Genomic DNA, 14153 nt, shown 5'->3' on the forward strand with positions numbered 1-14153 from the left:
ATAGTGAAATTGAAGGCCTAAATATATTTGGAAGTCAATAATAATTAGTTAATTAGCGGATGATCCAACCTTGTTTAAAAAAAAAAAAGAAACTCAAATTTTTAGCCTTACAGTTGATATTCTCGAAAGCGTAAGGACTACTGTTGAATGTAGACAAATATGAAATATTAACAGTGATTATCCCCTGCAACCATTATACAATATAAGGATTAAGAATACTTAGGTATGGTTATTTCTAAGGATAAAACAACAACTGAGGATTTGAATATTGAGAAGAATGTAGATGATAAATGTAAATCAACTATGAGTAGGTGGTCGCAAAGAGATATTATGATCTTTGGTAGAGTGTTATTGACCAAAATGGATGGTCTGTCTAGACTTATTTATCCAGCTTTCTCTTTATATCTGCAAAGATGATTAACTCAATCAACAGTGTCAACTTTAATTTCATGTGAAGAAACAAATGTCATTACATTAGGAAAAATGACATGGTTAAAAATTATGAAGGGGGGTGTTAAAGCGATTGACTTTATTATGAATAGGGTTCTAAAAATTAAAATGGTTACAAACATTTATTAGAAATAGGCATTCTTTTTGGTTTATTATCCCAAATGGAATTTTTCAGAAAATGGGGGGGGGGGGGGGGGGGGGGGGATGGACTTCTTTCTTCGATGTGATTTTGACATTAACTCAGTACCAGTTAAACTTTTTACTTTCATCAGCAAGTGTTACTCTATTGGAAGCTCATCTATAAACATGACTTCACTCCACATAATACACCAATTTGGAATAACAGATACATATTACTTGGCAGAAAATCGTATTTTGAAGAATTGGGGTTGAAAGGGATTTGGGCAATTACTCATTTATTGGATGGCAATGGAAATGTATTACAACATGGAGAATTTTGTCAGAAATTTCAATTCAAATGCACAGTTAAACTGTATAATAAGATTATAAAATCCATACCATACCACTTTCTCTGAGGTCAATGGTTAAAGAAGACATTGTTTATTCAAACGTCTCTTTGAACAAATCAATACCCTCAATGCTAAGACAGCTTTGCATTGAGGGTGTTGATTTCTGTGACTATAAATGTTCCAACAAGGTTGTCCGATACATGCTGATGCAGGAATGTCATCCCAATCCAATCAGAAGCTTTCATATTCTCAAAGGATTTGAAGTTGAAGAGGTTAAGAAAAAATTGTCATTTCCTCTTCCCCTTTAAAGTTAAAGAAGTAAATTTTAAAATCTTTAATGAAATCTATCTGACAAACGAATTCCTAAGATGAAGACCTAATTTTGATGTAAATAATTGCGTATTCTGTGAGAAAGAAACTGAGGATCTGGAACATGTATTTTTCAACTGTGACTTAGTACAACCTTTTTGGAACGATATGCAAAGCTGGTTGCAGTAAAAAAAAAAAAAAAAAAGGTCAAATTTTGTGTATTTATTGATGATAGAAATCTAGATTTTGTTGTTAATGTTTTATTAATACTTGGGAAATTCTTTATACATAAATGCAGGTATTTTAAAACCCTGTCTGATTAGGTGGAGGAATGAGCTAAGTAAGTCGTTAAAGCTGATTAATGATAAAAAAAAAGCCCTTAAATTTTCATTATTTGATACCTTAAGTTAATATGCGAAAGCCCTTTATATTTTGTTTATTATTATTTTGCTCAATCAAAAGAAGGAACTGTATGTGACTTTGAAGTGCCTTGTTTGTGTGTATCTATATGTTCTAAATAAAGTTTTGGAGGAAAAAACAACAACCCTAGGCCGTCACGCTGGTATTTATGTCATTAGTGTTGCACAATTTAAACGTGCCATATTAAACGGCTGGGTTTTCAAAATAATAAAGACATCCATGTATTTTTGTGATAAATACTGAGCGTATTTTCCACATTAATCAATACAAAGTACCTGTATCTTTTAGTTTGTTTTTAATCAAGGTTGAAGACTTTCTTCTTTGCCGCTGGATTATTAAATCCAATTTAAGACTTTTAATTTGACTTCTTCCAGCGCGACCGCAATGCATGATGGGCTATATAGGTTGTACACTACTTTTTGTGATGCATTGTGGGGTACTTTGAGTGCACTATATAGGGTGTAATAATCCTCACTATTGTTTCGGACAGCACTACAAAATGCCGTCCTCACTATATAGTGCCCTATATAGTGAGTAGTGAGCGATTTCTGACACAGGGCATGAGTCGGCCATTGATTTTATCCGGATGGATCACGTGAGTCTTCGTTTTGGATGCACGTGTGTAGATTACGTACTGAAAATGCAGAGTCTGTGCTATACGTTTTCGGTTATGTAGGTATGAATTTTGTTTTATTTCTAGTAACTTGTATCAGTTAAGTCCAAACGTTGATTAAACACGAAGGGGTACAGTCTTCTGTCCGACGGAAAAAAACTACATTCTCACTAGTAAGTTTTGGATTAACGGATAACTAGTCTGGATTTTTTTGATTAGCAGCAACTTCAAGGGTATAATTTGGTTCATCAAATGATAAGTCGGGGTAATTGGGTAAGTTGAACACACGCGCATCTAGTTTGTGTCTTGCATCCCTTTTTTATATTTTTTTTTAAATACAGTGGTAGTTATGCATGGCATGTTGGATATCAAGAGCTCCTAATAAATGAAATAATTACAGTCGGTCAAAACACGGTATTCGTCAATTTTTTTTTATTGTTAACGTTATATGCAGGTAAAAGACTAACTAAATCAGCTAGAATTTGTTATTGGTATTCAAGACTGTTGATTTTGACTACTTTTAATGGCCACCAAATTTCACGTGGATATCTTAAAGCGTTTTTGAGTTGTAAGTACAAACGTCACCCAAAAAATGGTCATTTTTAAGCATTATGCTGTCTCATTTAAAAAAAAAAATCAAGCTAAAATAAATTGGATTTTCTGTTCATCTTTAACTAAAATCAATTAATCCTATTAGAGCATTTCCTTAGCTAAATTTTAGTACTTAAATTATTTAAGTGGATGTTAGAGAAAGTTATGGCTGAATAACAGAGAGGGGTGCTTTTGCCAAAAACTCTAAATTGCAAAGGGTTATATACTTTGTTATATAGACCCTTTTCAGTCACGTGACCTTCGTAAACGCGACCGCCATTTTGGACATGTAGTGGACTTCGGCTCGAATCAGTTTGAATGCGAGGAAGGCGACAAACGAAAAACATAAAAGAAAAAGGAGCGAGATGCAGAAAACACCTTCACTATCCAGCGACGTAGGGCATTTACAGGGCGAGCAGAGGGAGAGGTATTTGCAAAAATTGAGGTTAGCAGGCTTAGAGAACGACGTTTACCTGCTTCCACCAGGATTGTTCACTGACGTACGGAAGTACACGAAGCCCTCGTCTTTACCTGACTTCGGCCCACATGATCTGTATACCTATGTCGTTAAAAACCCATCGCCATACACATACACGCCAACGTCCGAGGTTCCGGAGCGCGCTCCGGCTTGCTCCCCCTCAAATTAAGCAGCGCGCTCCGGCTTGCTCTGGAGCAAGCCGGAGCGCGCTGCTTAATTTGAGGGGAACCTCGGCCGGAGCGCGCTCCGGAACCTCGCCCGGAGCACTCCGGGAGCAAGCCGGAGCGCGCTGCTTAATTTGAGGGGGAGCAAGCCGGAGCGTGCTCCGGAACCTCGGACGTTGGCTCCGGCAGCTATTTACACTGGATCCGGTGTAAATAGCTGCCGGATCATAATTACAGTAAACTAGTAAATACAGTAAAGGAAAAACTTGAGACTGAAAGGTTTTAAGTCATCCAAATGACTGAATGTAAACATTGCTACAGTAACATACTAGCTACTTGTTGACATTATCTAGTCAACAATAGCTACTACAGAAGAACAAAGAGGTTACAATGGGTTATTTTAACCTATTTGGTTACACACTCGCCGCCACAGAATGTTAACAGCAATGTAATGCCTTTTCTGGCTAATTTTATTCGTCTTACCTCCAACAAAGTGGTCACTACACAAGCGTTGGTATGCCGAGGGCTGCCAATCTTTCCTGTTAATGGCCGCTATCCATCTTCTCCGTTGGGATCCGATAAAATGATAAACCTTGCCTTGTTTGTTGATGGTTACTACATCCAGGTGCACAACAATATAGTGGCATGATGGAAGTCTTGCTGAAAGTAAAAACTTTCTTTGCTGCCGTTCCTCAATGTTGGCTGTGGTAAACTACTGGTAGTACATGTCCAAAATGGCGGCCACGTTTGTCGTGATGTCATGTGAAAAGGGTCCATAGACCCTTTTTCAGTGTCATGTGATCAAACAGTTGCGCACGCCCCCTGTCAACAGAAGCAGTAAGCTTCCCAATTGATTCTGGGACAGACTAGCCTACTTATCAATAATTTAAACGTGGATATATACTGTTCTCAGCATCAACATGTCTGGTTGTTGCAAATATGGTTGTACGAATCGCTATTCCACCGGCGGACTAAAGTTTTTATAGGATTCCTAAAGGATCACACCCATTTCAGAGCAACAGACGGCAGCTGTGGCTGCAGGTGATTTAAACGTGTGGACTGGACTGTTGTCATTGTGTTCATGAACATGTTAGTTTCAACCCCTGGTTATGAGAAAGTTGCAAGGCATACGATTTTTGATATGTAAAGGAGAGTAATCGCCAATTGAAAGGACAACATAGAAGCATAATTCATCTTTGCATAACGAGCAGCTACATACTGCGTTTCCCAAAACCAGAAACTACTATGTTTTGCTAACCTGTTATCAACTTGGCCAGGCAATGGGACATTGCATTGCAACCAACAAAGTTTGCTTGGTTAGCAACTATGGTTTTGGGAAACGTACCTCTGAACAGTTAGCTGCTATTTAAGACTCTACAACAACAAATAGCTGCTAATAGGCTAGTGCTACTTACCTCGCCATACAGGTGCAATTCCCAGTCAGGACATAGTTTTCTTGATGGTTGATGATGACCCACGCTTGGTACATAGTGGTCTTGTGCCCTTGTCTCTGACTTGGTAGAATGTCTGACTTTAAAACACACAATTCTGCGTCTATTTGATGGTACTGGATTTCCTGAACATGACCACAGACGACATACTCGTAAGCATCTAGCGATTTGTAGGCTCGTAATTTGTCCATGGTGTACACACTTGTGGCCCTTTTCCACTACCCTTTTTCAGCTCGCTTCAGCTCACTTCAGCCCGACACGGCTCGCGTTTCGACTACCAAAAACCAGCATGACTCAGCTCGTTTCAGCCCTGCTTAGCCCCTAAAACTCGCACCGTTTTGGAGTGGGGCTGAAGCGAGCCAAGCTGTGCCGAGTGAGGTTGGGGGCGTGAGCAGACACTCCCCTGCGCACTGATTGGTGAGGAGGAGTGTCCTCACATGCCCACACACGCCCCGCGAGCGCGCTGGGATCTGTAAACACCGCAAACCCGGAAGAATAATAATTACGAATTACGAGAATTTCTGAAGCCTTATGCGCCTCGCCTCATCTATACGCTCTTGCCAGTATCTGTCCGCGTTGTTGGTGACAACAAGCCACAGCACCAAGACCAGCAACACTAACGACTCCATGTCCTCCATGTTTATTGTTTACTATTCGGGTCGTGAGACTACCGCTTAAAAGATCACTGAATCAGTGACATACAGAGCATCGTGGACGAGTTCGCGGAGCGCAAGGCTCGTCGTATGCCCTTCAAATAATGCGCGCAGTAGGCTATTGATGTTTTATTATGAGCCATGTACAGTATGTCGCCTAATGTTTTTTTGTTTCTGAGTTACATGTTCGTTTGAAGGACTTAATGTACAAAATAACATAGTTGCACCCCGTAGTGTTGAAATTGGTAAACACAGTGCATTCAGTGAGGTTTGCACCGCCCTCCTTTTATTTCTGACTCTTCCTGTCACCGTTGCAACCTCTGAGCGCTCATTCGTATGCCCTTCAAATAATGTGCGCAGTATAGGCTATTGATGTTTTATTATGAGCCATGTACAGTATCCTAATGTTTTTTGTTTCTGAGTTACATGTTCGTTTGAAGGACTTGATGTACTAAATAACATAGTTGCACCCGGTAGTGTTGAAATTGGTAAACACCGCAGTTGCGGACATTTTGTAGCCTAAAATGATGTTATGATAAGCTTTAATAAAGGGCCCGGTCATTTGCCCCGGCCCGGCTCTGACTTGTTCCGCCACTGTCACTGATGTCACTGTTTGCGCTGCTTAACGACATCACGTGACGTCCACCCACTTTCGCTAACTCCACCCAATGTGTCCACCCACTTCCAGCCAGCACGGTTCAGCGCGGTTGTAGTCGAAATGCAACTCCAACAGCCCCGCTCAGCTCGACTCAGCACGGCACGGCTCAGCCGCGTTTGTAGTGGAAAAGCGGCATTGGTTTTTCAATCAAGTATGTATATATATTTGGCCACTTTCTAACATCGTCAACCCACTCATTGATAGAATACGCATCCGGGAGTCTAACACCATTTGCCAAAGTCAACTTATTAAGGTAACTTTCACGGTCTTTCGTTGATAATCCCCTTGCATAACTTGACAGGCTGTTTAACTCCGCCATGCTTCCTTTGCCGAGCTGTGCGCGCAGCCGAGCTTTGTGTACAAACAGAAAAAGGGTCTATACTTGTAAAATAGTGCAAAAAACAGTTTAAGAATGAAAATTAACTTGTCCGACTCATTTTTGATTATGACTCCCAGAATGATTACTTTTCTGCAAGCAAAGATCTCTCACAAAAATTTGTGGGAATTCAAATTCTGAATTTTGAGGAAACAAAGATTTGTAGTGTCCGTAACCAGGTAGTTCTATCTTTTAATGTATTTATCATAGAACAATAATTTTTGTTTTAAACATGTTTTCTTCTCCGTGCTCTCATGGAAGGTGGTCGTATTTCTCTCCCTCTCCCTTATTTTCCCTGCTTTGCTCCTCTCATCTTGTCTGTCTACTGTCTCTCTTGCATTCCTTCCCCCACTTCACATGGTCGCTGCTATTTACCCCCAGTGTGACAAGTGGGTGCACGACCAGCACCATCATGGCTGCAGGAACATGGCTGCTTGCTTGTGCTGGGTTACCTCCTCCGCCCCTCCCTCCCCTGATCGCCCCCCCCCCCCCCCCAAGTTCCGAGTTTTCATGTTGTAAAAGTGTACTTATTTTGTGCTTATGTGCTGAGGTGTTTTTTTTTAATGTTCCCATACTGTACTCCCCATGGGAGCATAGTGGGGGGGTTGCTTTTTCTCCTCCCCTCTCCTCATGTTACTTTTATTTTTCTTTCCATCCCTGTCTTCCTGTCCTGTCTATTCCCTCTCTGTCAATTGTATGTATGTGTATATGTGACCCCTCACCGAATCCAGGGACACATGTCGGCCGAAACGAATCTGAGATGATCGCAAAAGAAGCATTTTTTTTTCGAAATTTTGTGATTTTTGTTTTTTTTCCATCATGTGCAAGTTGAGATCTTGAAGAATGCAATCAGTATTTCAGATAATAGATTGTTTTGTTGGAAAAGCATACATTTTTTTTGTTGCAAATTGTCTCGTTTTTGTCAGGACTGTAGCCTGCTGGGGGGTGTGGGTAAATTACCATATGGGCCATTCACATGATTTAAGTCATTTGGTTTTTTTTTTTTTCCGCGAATCAGCTGTATGATCCGAGTTGAGCGCATGGCTACTTAACTGCATACAGGCATGTGATTTCACTATGGAATGAGTTACTAAACAGAGCGCAGAGGAGCAAACACCGCGAAGCAAACAGACACTCGATATTTACATCGGAGATAACCATTTCTAGCAACAACAAAAAAACCGCAACCTCGTTTTCCAGATTGAATGGAATACTTGAATGATTGGATGATACACGGACCGTTCTAGGACTACATTATTCCATCAGAGGCATTGGTGTGTGCAAGGCGCCGTTTCTCTTTCTGATGGGGTAAGTTTATTAATCTAAGGCTGTGTGGTTATTTTTGCATGTAACGGAGAGTGTTGTGGTTTGGTTAAGCCTAGGTCACAACCGGACGTATGATTTTTTGGCCGTGTGATTTTTGGCGTTTCCCAAATCGCTGCGGGTTTTTTTTGTTCACGGAGAAAGACGCGCGTTGGCCGTAAGTTTGTCTTGCAACCTGAAAAAAACGTAAGCGCCCGTAGAGTTTGTTTGACATGACAAAGAACCTCTGCGGCCGGTCTGCGGCTCGAAAATCAGCACATCACACACGCGCTCTCGTGCGTTTCATGCGCGCTCTCAGTGTGTTTCTTGCGTTTTTTGCATGTAGACCGGCTGTAGGAGCACATACAGCCGGTTGTGACCGAGGCTTTACATGAAACTAGTGTTGTGTTAGTTGTGTCATCATCGTGCTATCTTTCTTTCTTATGGTGCGAGTAATTTTTCAACCACAAAACGTTAAAGTATACTTTAGGACTTATTTTTGTACTTCATAATTGTTTTGGGCATACTTTGCATGGAAGGAAAATTGATGTGGTGATCTTTGTTTACATGAAAGTAGTATCGTGCTAGCTCGTAGGGGGTAGGGCTTTCCTTAATGTCATGCAAATGAGCACTATTATGTGCCTGCCCTACACCCAGAGTAGCTGAGATGGAAAACTTTGAGGGTGATTTTCTCCCTTTTCTGTTTTAAGAAGTATACACTTTCAAAAGGCCACACATTCTTCAAATATTGTCAGATCTCCACATGGAAGGCATCATTGGAAAGCTTAGAAACTGTCCTTTCTGAATCTGTCAATAACTCAAAATGCCCCCGGGCCGACATGTGTCCCTGGATTCTGTGATCTGCCACATATGTACGGACAGGTTGATGGCCAATTTCGCTGGTACTTGTGACAATAAAGGGTTCATTAATTCATTCATTATTAGTTACGCAAGAAAGCCAAAGTATTTTTAATATAAGTTCATTTAAAGTTGCATTTTTTTGAGCTTGGAAAGGTTATGGACACTACAAAAATTGCTGTCAAATTTCAGTATGAAAATTTCCTTATTTTGATTTCTTGATCAAAAAAGGGTTATCTTTCATTGTGCAATTGTAACAGTTCCTTGATGTGGATGGAGTACAGGAGCACGGCAGGCGGGAGTTGATGTTCGTGCACATACTTTTATTTTATTTGTTTCCGTAGCGTTTCAGGCTCACACACACACTCTCCCAGTCACACACGCAACACACGTGTTCTGGTTGAGAGAGCTCCTTTCTCTTTGCTCTCTCCCTCTTTTTCTATTCTGTCACTGCAACACAAACACACAACGTTAATTAGGCACAGGTGCATTGACTTTGCCACTCACCTTTCCTGGCCCCACCCTCCATTCACAAACTGATGCTAGACCACGCCCCCGCTACCACATACCCCCACCGCCTGACTCAGGCCGGGGAGCTGTCTGGCCTGCAGCGGACACCAAGTCCACCACTACCATCTGCGCCCCTGGCCTGTGGATCACCTTGAAGTTTAATGGCTGGAGGGTTAAATACCAATGGGTGAGCCGCATATTGGTATCTTTCATGCGGTGGACCCACTGGAGGGGCGCATGGTCCGAACAGACGGTGAAAGGGCGCCCCAGCAGGTAGTACCGGAGGGTGAGGACCACCCACTTGATGGGCAAGCACTCTTTCTCGATGATGCTGTACTTACACTCGCGCATCGAGAGTGGTTGATGTACAGCAGGGGCGTTCCTCGCCCTCCACCTCCTGGGACAAAATGGCCCCAGCCCTCTGTCCGATGCAACCATCTGCAAAATAAAGGGGAGCGAGAAGTCAGGGGAGTGTAAGAGTGGCCCTCCACACAGTGCAGTCTTTACCCTGGTGAAAGCCTGTTGGCACTGCTCTGTCCACTGGACTGGATCTGGTGCTCCCTTTTTAGTGAGCTCAGTCAGCGGGCTGGTGAAGTCCGAATAATTAGGTATGAACCTACCATAGTAGCCAGCCAACCCCAGGAACTGTCTTGCCCCCTTTTTGGTCTTAGGCCTTGGACAGGCCACAACCGTCTTGTCAATTTGGGGATGCACCTGCCCACGACTCAAGTGGAACCCCAGATACTGTACTTCCACCCACCCAATTGCACACTTTCAGGTTGGCTGTGAGACCCGCCCGCCTCAGCAACTCTAGGACGGCCTTAAGGTGTTCTTATGTGCAATGAAGTTTGAAACCCTGGCCAATCAGTCCCCAAAATCAGTCAGTACGTTTACATGCACATCCAAATCGAGCTACTGTCGGTAATCAAGCAAAGGGTCCCAGCAGGGGTGCCAGAGAAATCCAATCCTACATGCAACTGTGAAATCGAGCTATTGTGTGAGATGCATTGTGCACCCGAGCCACAGGTGGCGCTACATGCCCCATCGTGTTGGTACACTTCCGGTTGTCGTCATGAAGAAGAGCTATAGTGTTGCCAGATACTGCTGACGTTTTCCAGCCCAAAACATGTTCAAATCCGCCAAAATGCACTTAAAATCTGGCAACACTGGCAGTTCCGTGTTCAAGCTGTTAGGTTTGCTCTAACAGACTGTATGGCTACAAACTGTCCTGCGCAGACCACTGTTTCGTAAGACAACTTATTTTGCACAATTGTATATTTTTCTAAAGTCCATTTTTTTGCTTACAAAAAAATATTTTTTTTGCTTACAATTTAACTTGTGTCTTAATAAACACACAAAGTGCAATTGTTTTGTTTTTATTGACATTCTTCAGATGTTGGACATGCGCACACAAATACAATGACTTGTTTATGTACACAATTCACAGCTATGCAACAGCTGTACAGATGTATTTGGTGATACAGTAAGTGAGCTAAATTTTAACAGTGCAAACAATGCCACAAAAAGAAAAGATTCATGCCGTTGTCATGATTCGTTGTCATGCCGACCGAGGCTGTTGTGTTTCCCGCTTGTGGTCTCGTCACTCGTCACTTCCGGAAGGGGCAGTAAGTAGCTCGACTACTAGCTCGATAGGGTATACATGCACTAAGTAGCTCGGCAGAAATCGCATAATCTAGGTCGTGTAGCTCGATTCCGAGAAATCAAGTTCGGTTCAATTTCAGCCGAATTAAGGTGTATACCTGTAGGGTATTAGGCAGAAAAAGAAATTTACCAGTCAAAAATAATATTTTATATAATCCTGATAAGCGCCGCAGGTGCGAAGACGAGCGCCGCAGGCGCGAAGTCCCTCTAGGGGGGTCTGGGGGCATGCCCCCCCAGAAAATTTTTGAAATTTAGACTTCATTTCCTGCATTCTAGGACATTTTCAGGGTGAAATGGCGTGTAATTTTTGATCAGAAATATTGCATATTTTTACTTTGTATTTTTTTCAGTTTCACTCCTGAATGTATCAGATGTATGTATGGTGTCTGATTTGGTAACAAAAGTGAAAAGAAAATAAACAACAATGAATTGTATATAATCTTTTGATCTAGTTACAGTATTTAATAAAAAAAAAAAAAACCAACAGTATTCTATTTTACCATACCCCAATGAAACCCCCTTGTTAATCAATGTATCACACATACCTTTTCTGTCTTTTTGTGGAAAAACGAATCAGTTTTTGTCACATTCAATTTGGGGCGTTTGTTGGGATTCATCTTGATCCAGAAGAGTGAGTCAGCAAAAAAAAAAATGCGGTTCTCCCGCCAAGAAAGAGGAAACTACAACGCAGGGTGTTTGGCAATTTTCGACCAATCAGAATTCGCGATTTATTCAGTCCGCATGTTACAAGATTCAGTGCGGGCCAAAATGGCGGAAGCGATGAAATATTCTGATTTTTCATTTCAAGTTTTCAGTATTTTTCGTATTAAACTGTGTTTCTTACGATTTGTAAATGATGGCGGAACCACACACGGACTGGCCATCGGGAGTAGCGGGAGTTTTCCCGGTGGGCCGGTGGTTCAGTGTGGGCCGGCGGAGAAAAAAAAAAAAAAAAAACAGTTGCGCGCTGGCCTTTAATATGATAAGCAATGTTAACAGTTTCTTTAACAAACTGTTAACATTGCTTATCATATTAAAGGCCAGCGCGCAACTGTAATAAGCAATGTTAACAGTTTGTTAAAGAAACTGTTAACATTGCTTATCATATTAAAGGCCAGCGCGCAACTGTTTTTTTTTTTTTTTTTTTTTCTCCGCCGGCCCACACTGAACCACCGGCCCACCGGGAAAACTCCCGCTACTCCCGATGGCCAGTCCGTGTGTGGGCGGAACATAACTGGTTTTATCGGATGACGTGGGAGTATTCATGTGCGAAAATTTTCGGCATTATCGTCCGTTTCAGTATCCGTCTGTGTGTATACTTGCCCGTTGAAATCGGCAATTGCCCGTCAAATTTACGGGTGGACGGGTCTCTGCCTAATACCTTATATACCTGTCATTTTGAACTTCGATTTCAGTCGAGCAACGGCAGAAATTCGATTCTCTCTATGTGCATGTAAACGCACTGAGTGAGTGGGTGAGACGAGGATTAACTGCCACCTTAACTCTATGCTTTTGGCCCCGAAATAGAATATGGACAGACACTAGAGGATAATTGTGAACATCCCAGTGCACACACAACACCTTCACCACTTGTGCTCTCCCCAATGCCTCACCTTGCACCAGGCTTTGGTGGATCAAGGTCTGATTGCAACTGGAATCCACCAACATGTGGTATGTATCCCCTTGAACGCTTACCGGTATCCAATATGTTCCGGCCTGATCAGGGGTGGTCTCTGGTGCATCGGAGATGCGGATTACAGCTCCCACCTCTGTTGCGGAGCCCTGACTCGGGAGATGCTCCGGCTCCCTGCCGTGCCAGCACACTGGCACAGGCTTTCCCTCTGCACTGGCGTTTTGGGTGTCACTCACCTGAGGGGGAGAAGACACAGGCACGGAAGAGGGAGTTGTGAGGGCACCACGGGGGAAACGGGCCATCTGGGGAGGAGCCGGCTGGCCACCCACCTCTGCGGGTGGGGGGAGGGAGAGAGAGAGAGAATATGAGAGGCGCCTCATCCGCCTGCCGTCGGAACCACCTCCAAATGGTCCTCTGTCAATTTGATGGCTCATTCTGGTGAGGCCGGGCAAGGACACTGGGCTCATTCTGGTGAGGCCGGGCAAGGACACTGGACCCATTCTGCCGTTCCTTCCCGAAGTCACGAGATGAACTGTTTCAGTGCCACCAGATCAATGATCCCGTTGTGGTTTTTTGCCCTCAGCCACCGCTGGCAGGTGTCCTGGAGTTGCCGGCCGACCTCCTCCAACATCAGCGTCTGGAAGCGCTGGTGGTGGTGTTCCGGGGAGCAGCCAACGCTGCAGGATCACTTTCTTCACTTCTGCGTACCTGAGCTGGCTGTCAGCAGGGAGCTGCAGCACTGCGAGCTGTGCCTCGCCAGTCAGAAGCAGGAGGAGGCGTGTGCTGCATGCTGCTCGAGCAGCCACCCCCACCTTTTGGCCACTTGCTCAAAGAGTAAGGTAAGCTTCCTGATTGTTCTGCGGGCCCATCTTTGTGAGGGTGGCATAAGGAGGGTCTGTCGTGGTGAGGAAAGAAGTACATGGAGTATAGAAGCACGGCAGGTGGGAGTTGATGTTCACATTCTCTCTCTCTCTCTCTCTCTCTCTCTCTCTCTCTCTCTCTCTCTCTCTCACACACACACACACACACACACACACACACACACACACACACACACACTATTTTATTTGTTTCTGTAGCTTTTCAGCTTCACACATGCACTCACGTGTTCTGGTTGGGAGTAGGGATGTTAACCGATGACCGGTGGTTGACCGAATCAACGTCAACTGGTTAATTTTTTTTGGTTGTCGGTGAAAAAAAAAAATCAATCGTTTTGAAGCTGCCGATTTTGGAGCGGAGAACCTGGAATTCTGTGTTGTAAACGCTTGGGGCATGCCATGCGGTGTAAGGACGACAGCTGGCAAATCAGAAACACCCATTCAGTCACGTCCCGCCCCAGTTGAATACAGCTGCCGCTCGGCGAAAGAAAAAAAGTGTAGAGACAGGCTTTTTAGCTTACAAATTACTATTCTGGTTTTTTTTTTAATTATTATTAGAAGGCACATCGAGTTTAGCCCTGCCTTGGCCAGTGCATTCTGAAAGTATGTTTTGGTCTGTAGCCAACAATGCATGTTATTGCAGATCATATCTCTCCACACAAACTAAAGGCGCAGAT

At 43.2% G+C, this 14153-nt stretch overlaps 1 protein-coding gene across 7 annotated transcripts in view; it reads left to right on the plus strand.

The window, feature by feature from the left end:
- The first annotated feature begins 2095 nt into the window (after positions 1-2095).
- Positions 2096-14153, plus strand: part of slc19a1 (solute carrier family 19 member 1) — a 48388-nt gene continuing 36330 nt past the window's right edge. For 3 of the 7 annotated variants that reach the window (XM_060919052.1, XM_060919059.1, XM_060919058.1), the window contains exon 1: positions 2251-2535. Coding sequence is in view for 1 of the 7 variants with exons in the window: in XM_060919059.1 (XP_060775042.1) it covers positions 2515-2535 (21 nt within the window). In the remaining 6 variants the exon portion in view is untranslated. The other 4 variants (XM_060919054.1, XM_060919056.1, XM_060919057.1 and 1 more) reach the window with 4 other exon arrangements.

This window comes from Neoarius graeffei, chromosome 4 (genome assembly GCF_027579695.1).
Source record: "Neoarius graeffei isolate fNeoGra1 chromosome 4, fNeoGra1.pri, whole genome shotgun sequence".
In the NCBI taxonomy this organism is placed as follows: domain Eukaryota; kingdom Metazoa; phylum Chordata; class Actinopteri; order Siluriformes; family Ariidae; genus Neoarius; species Neoarius graeffei.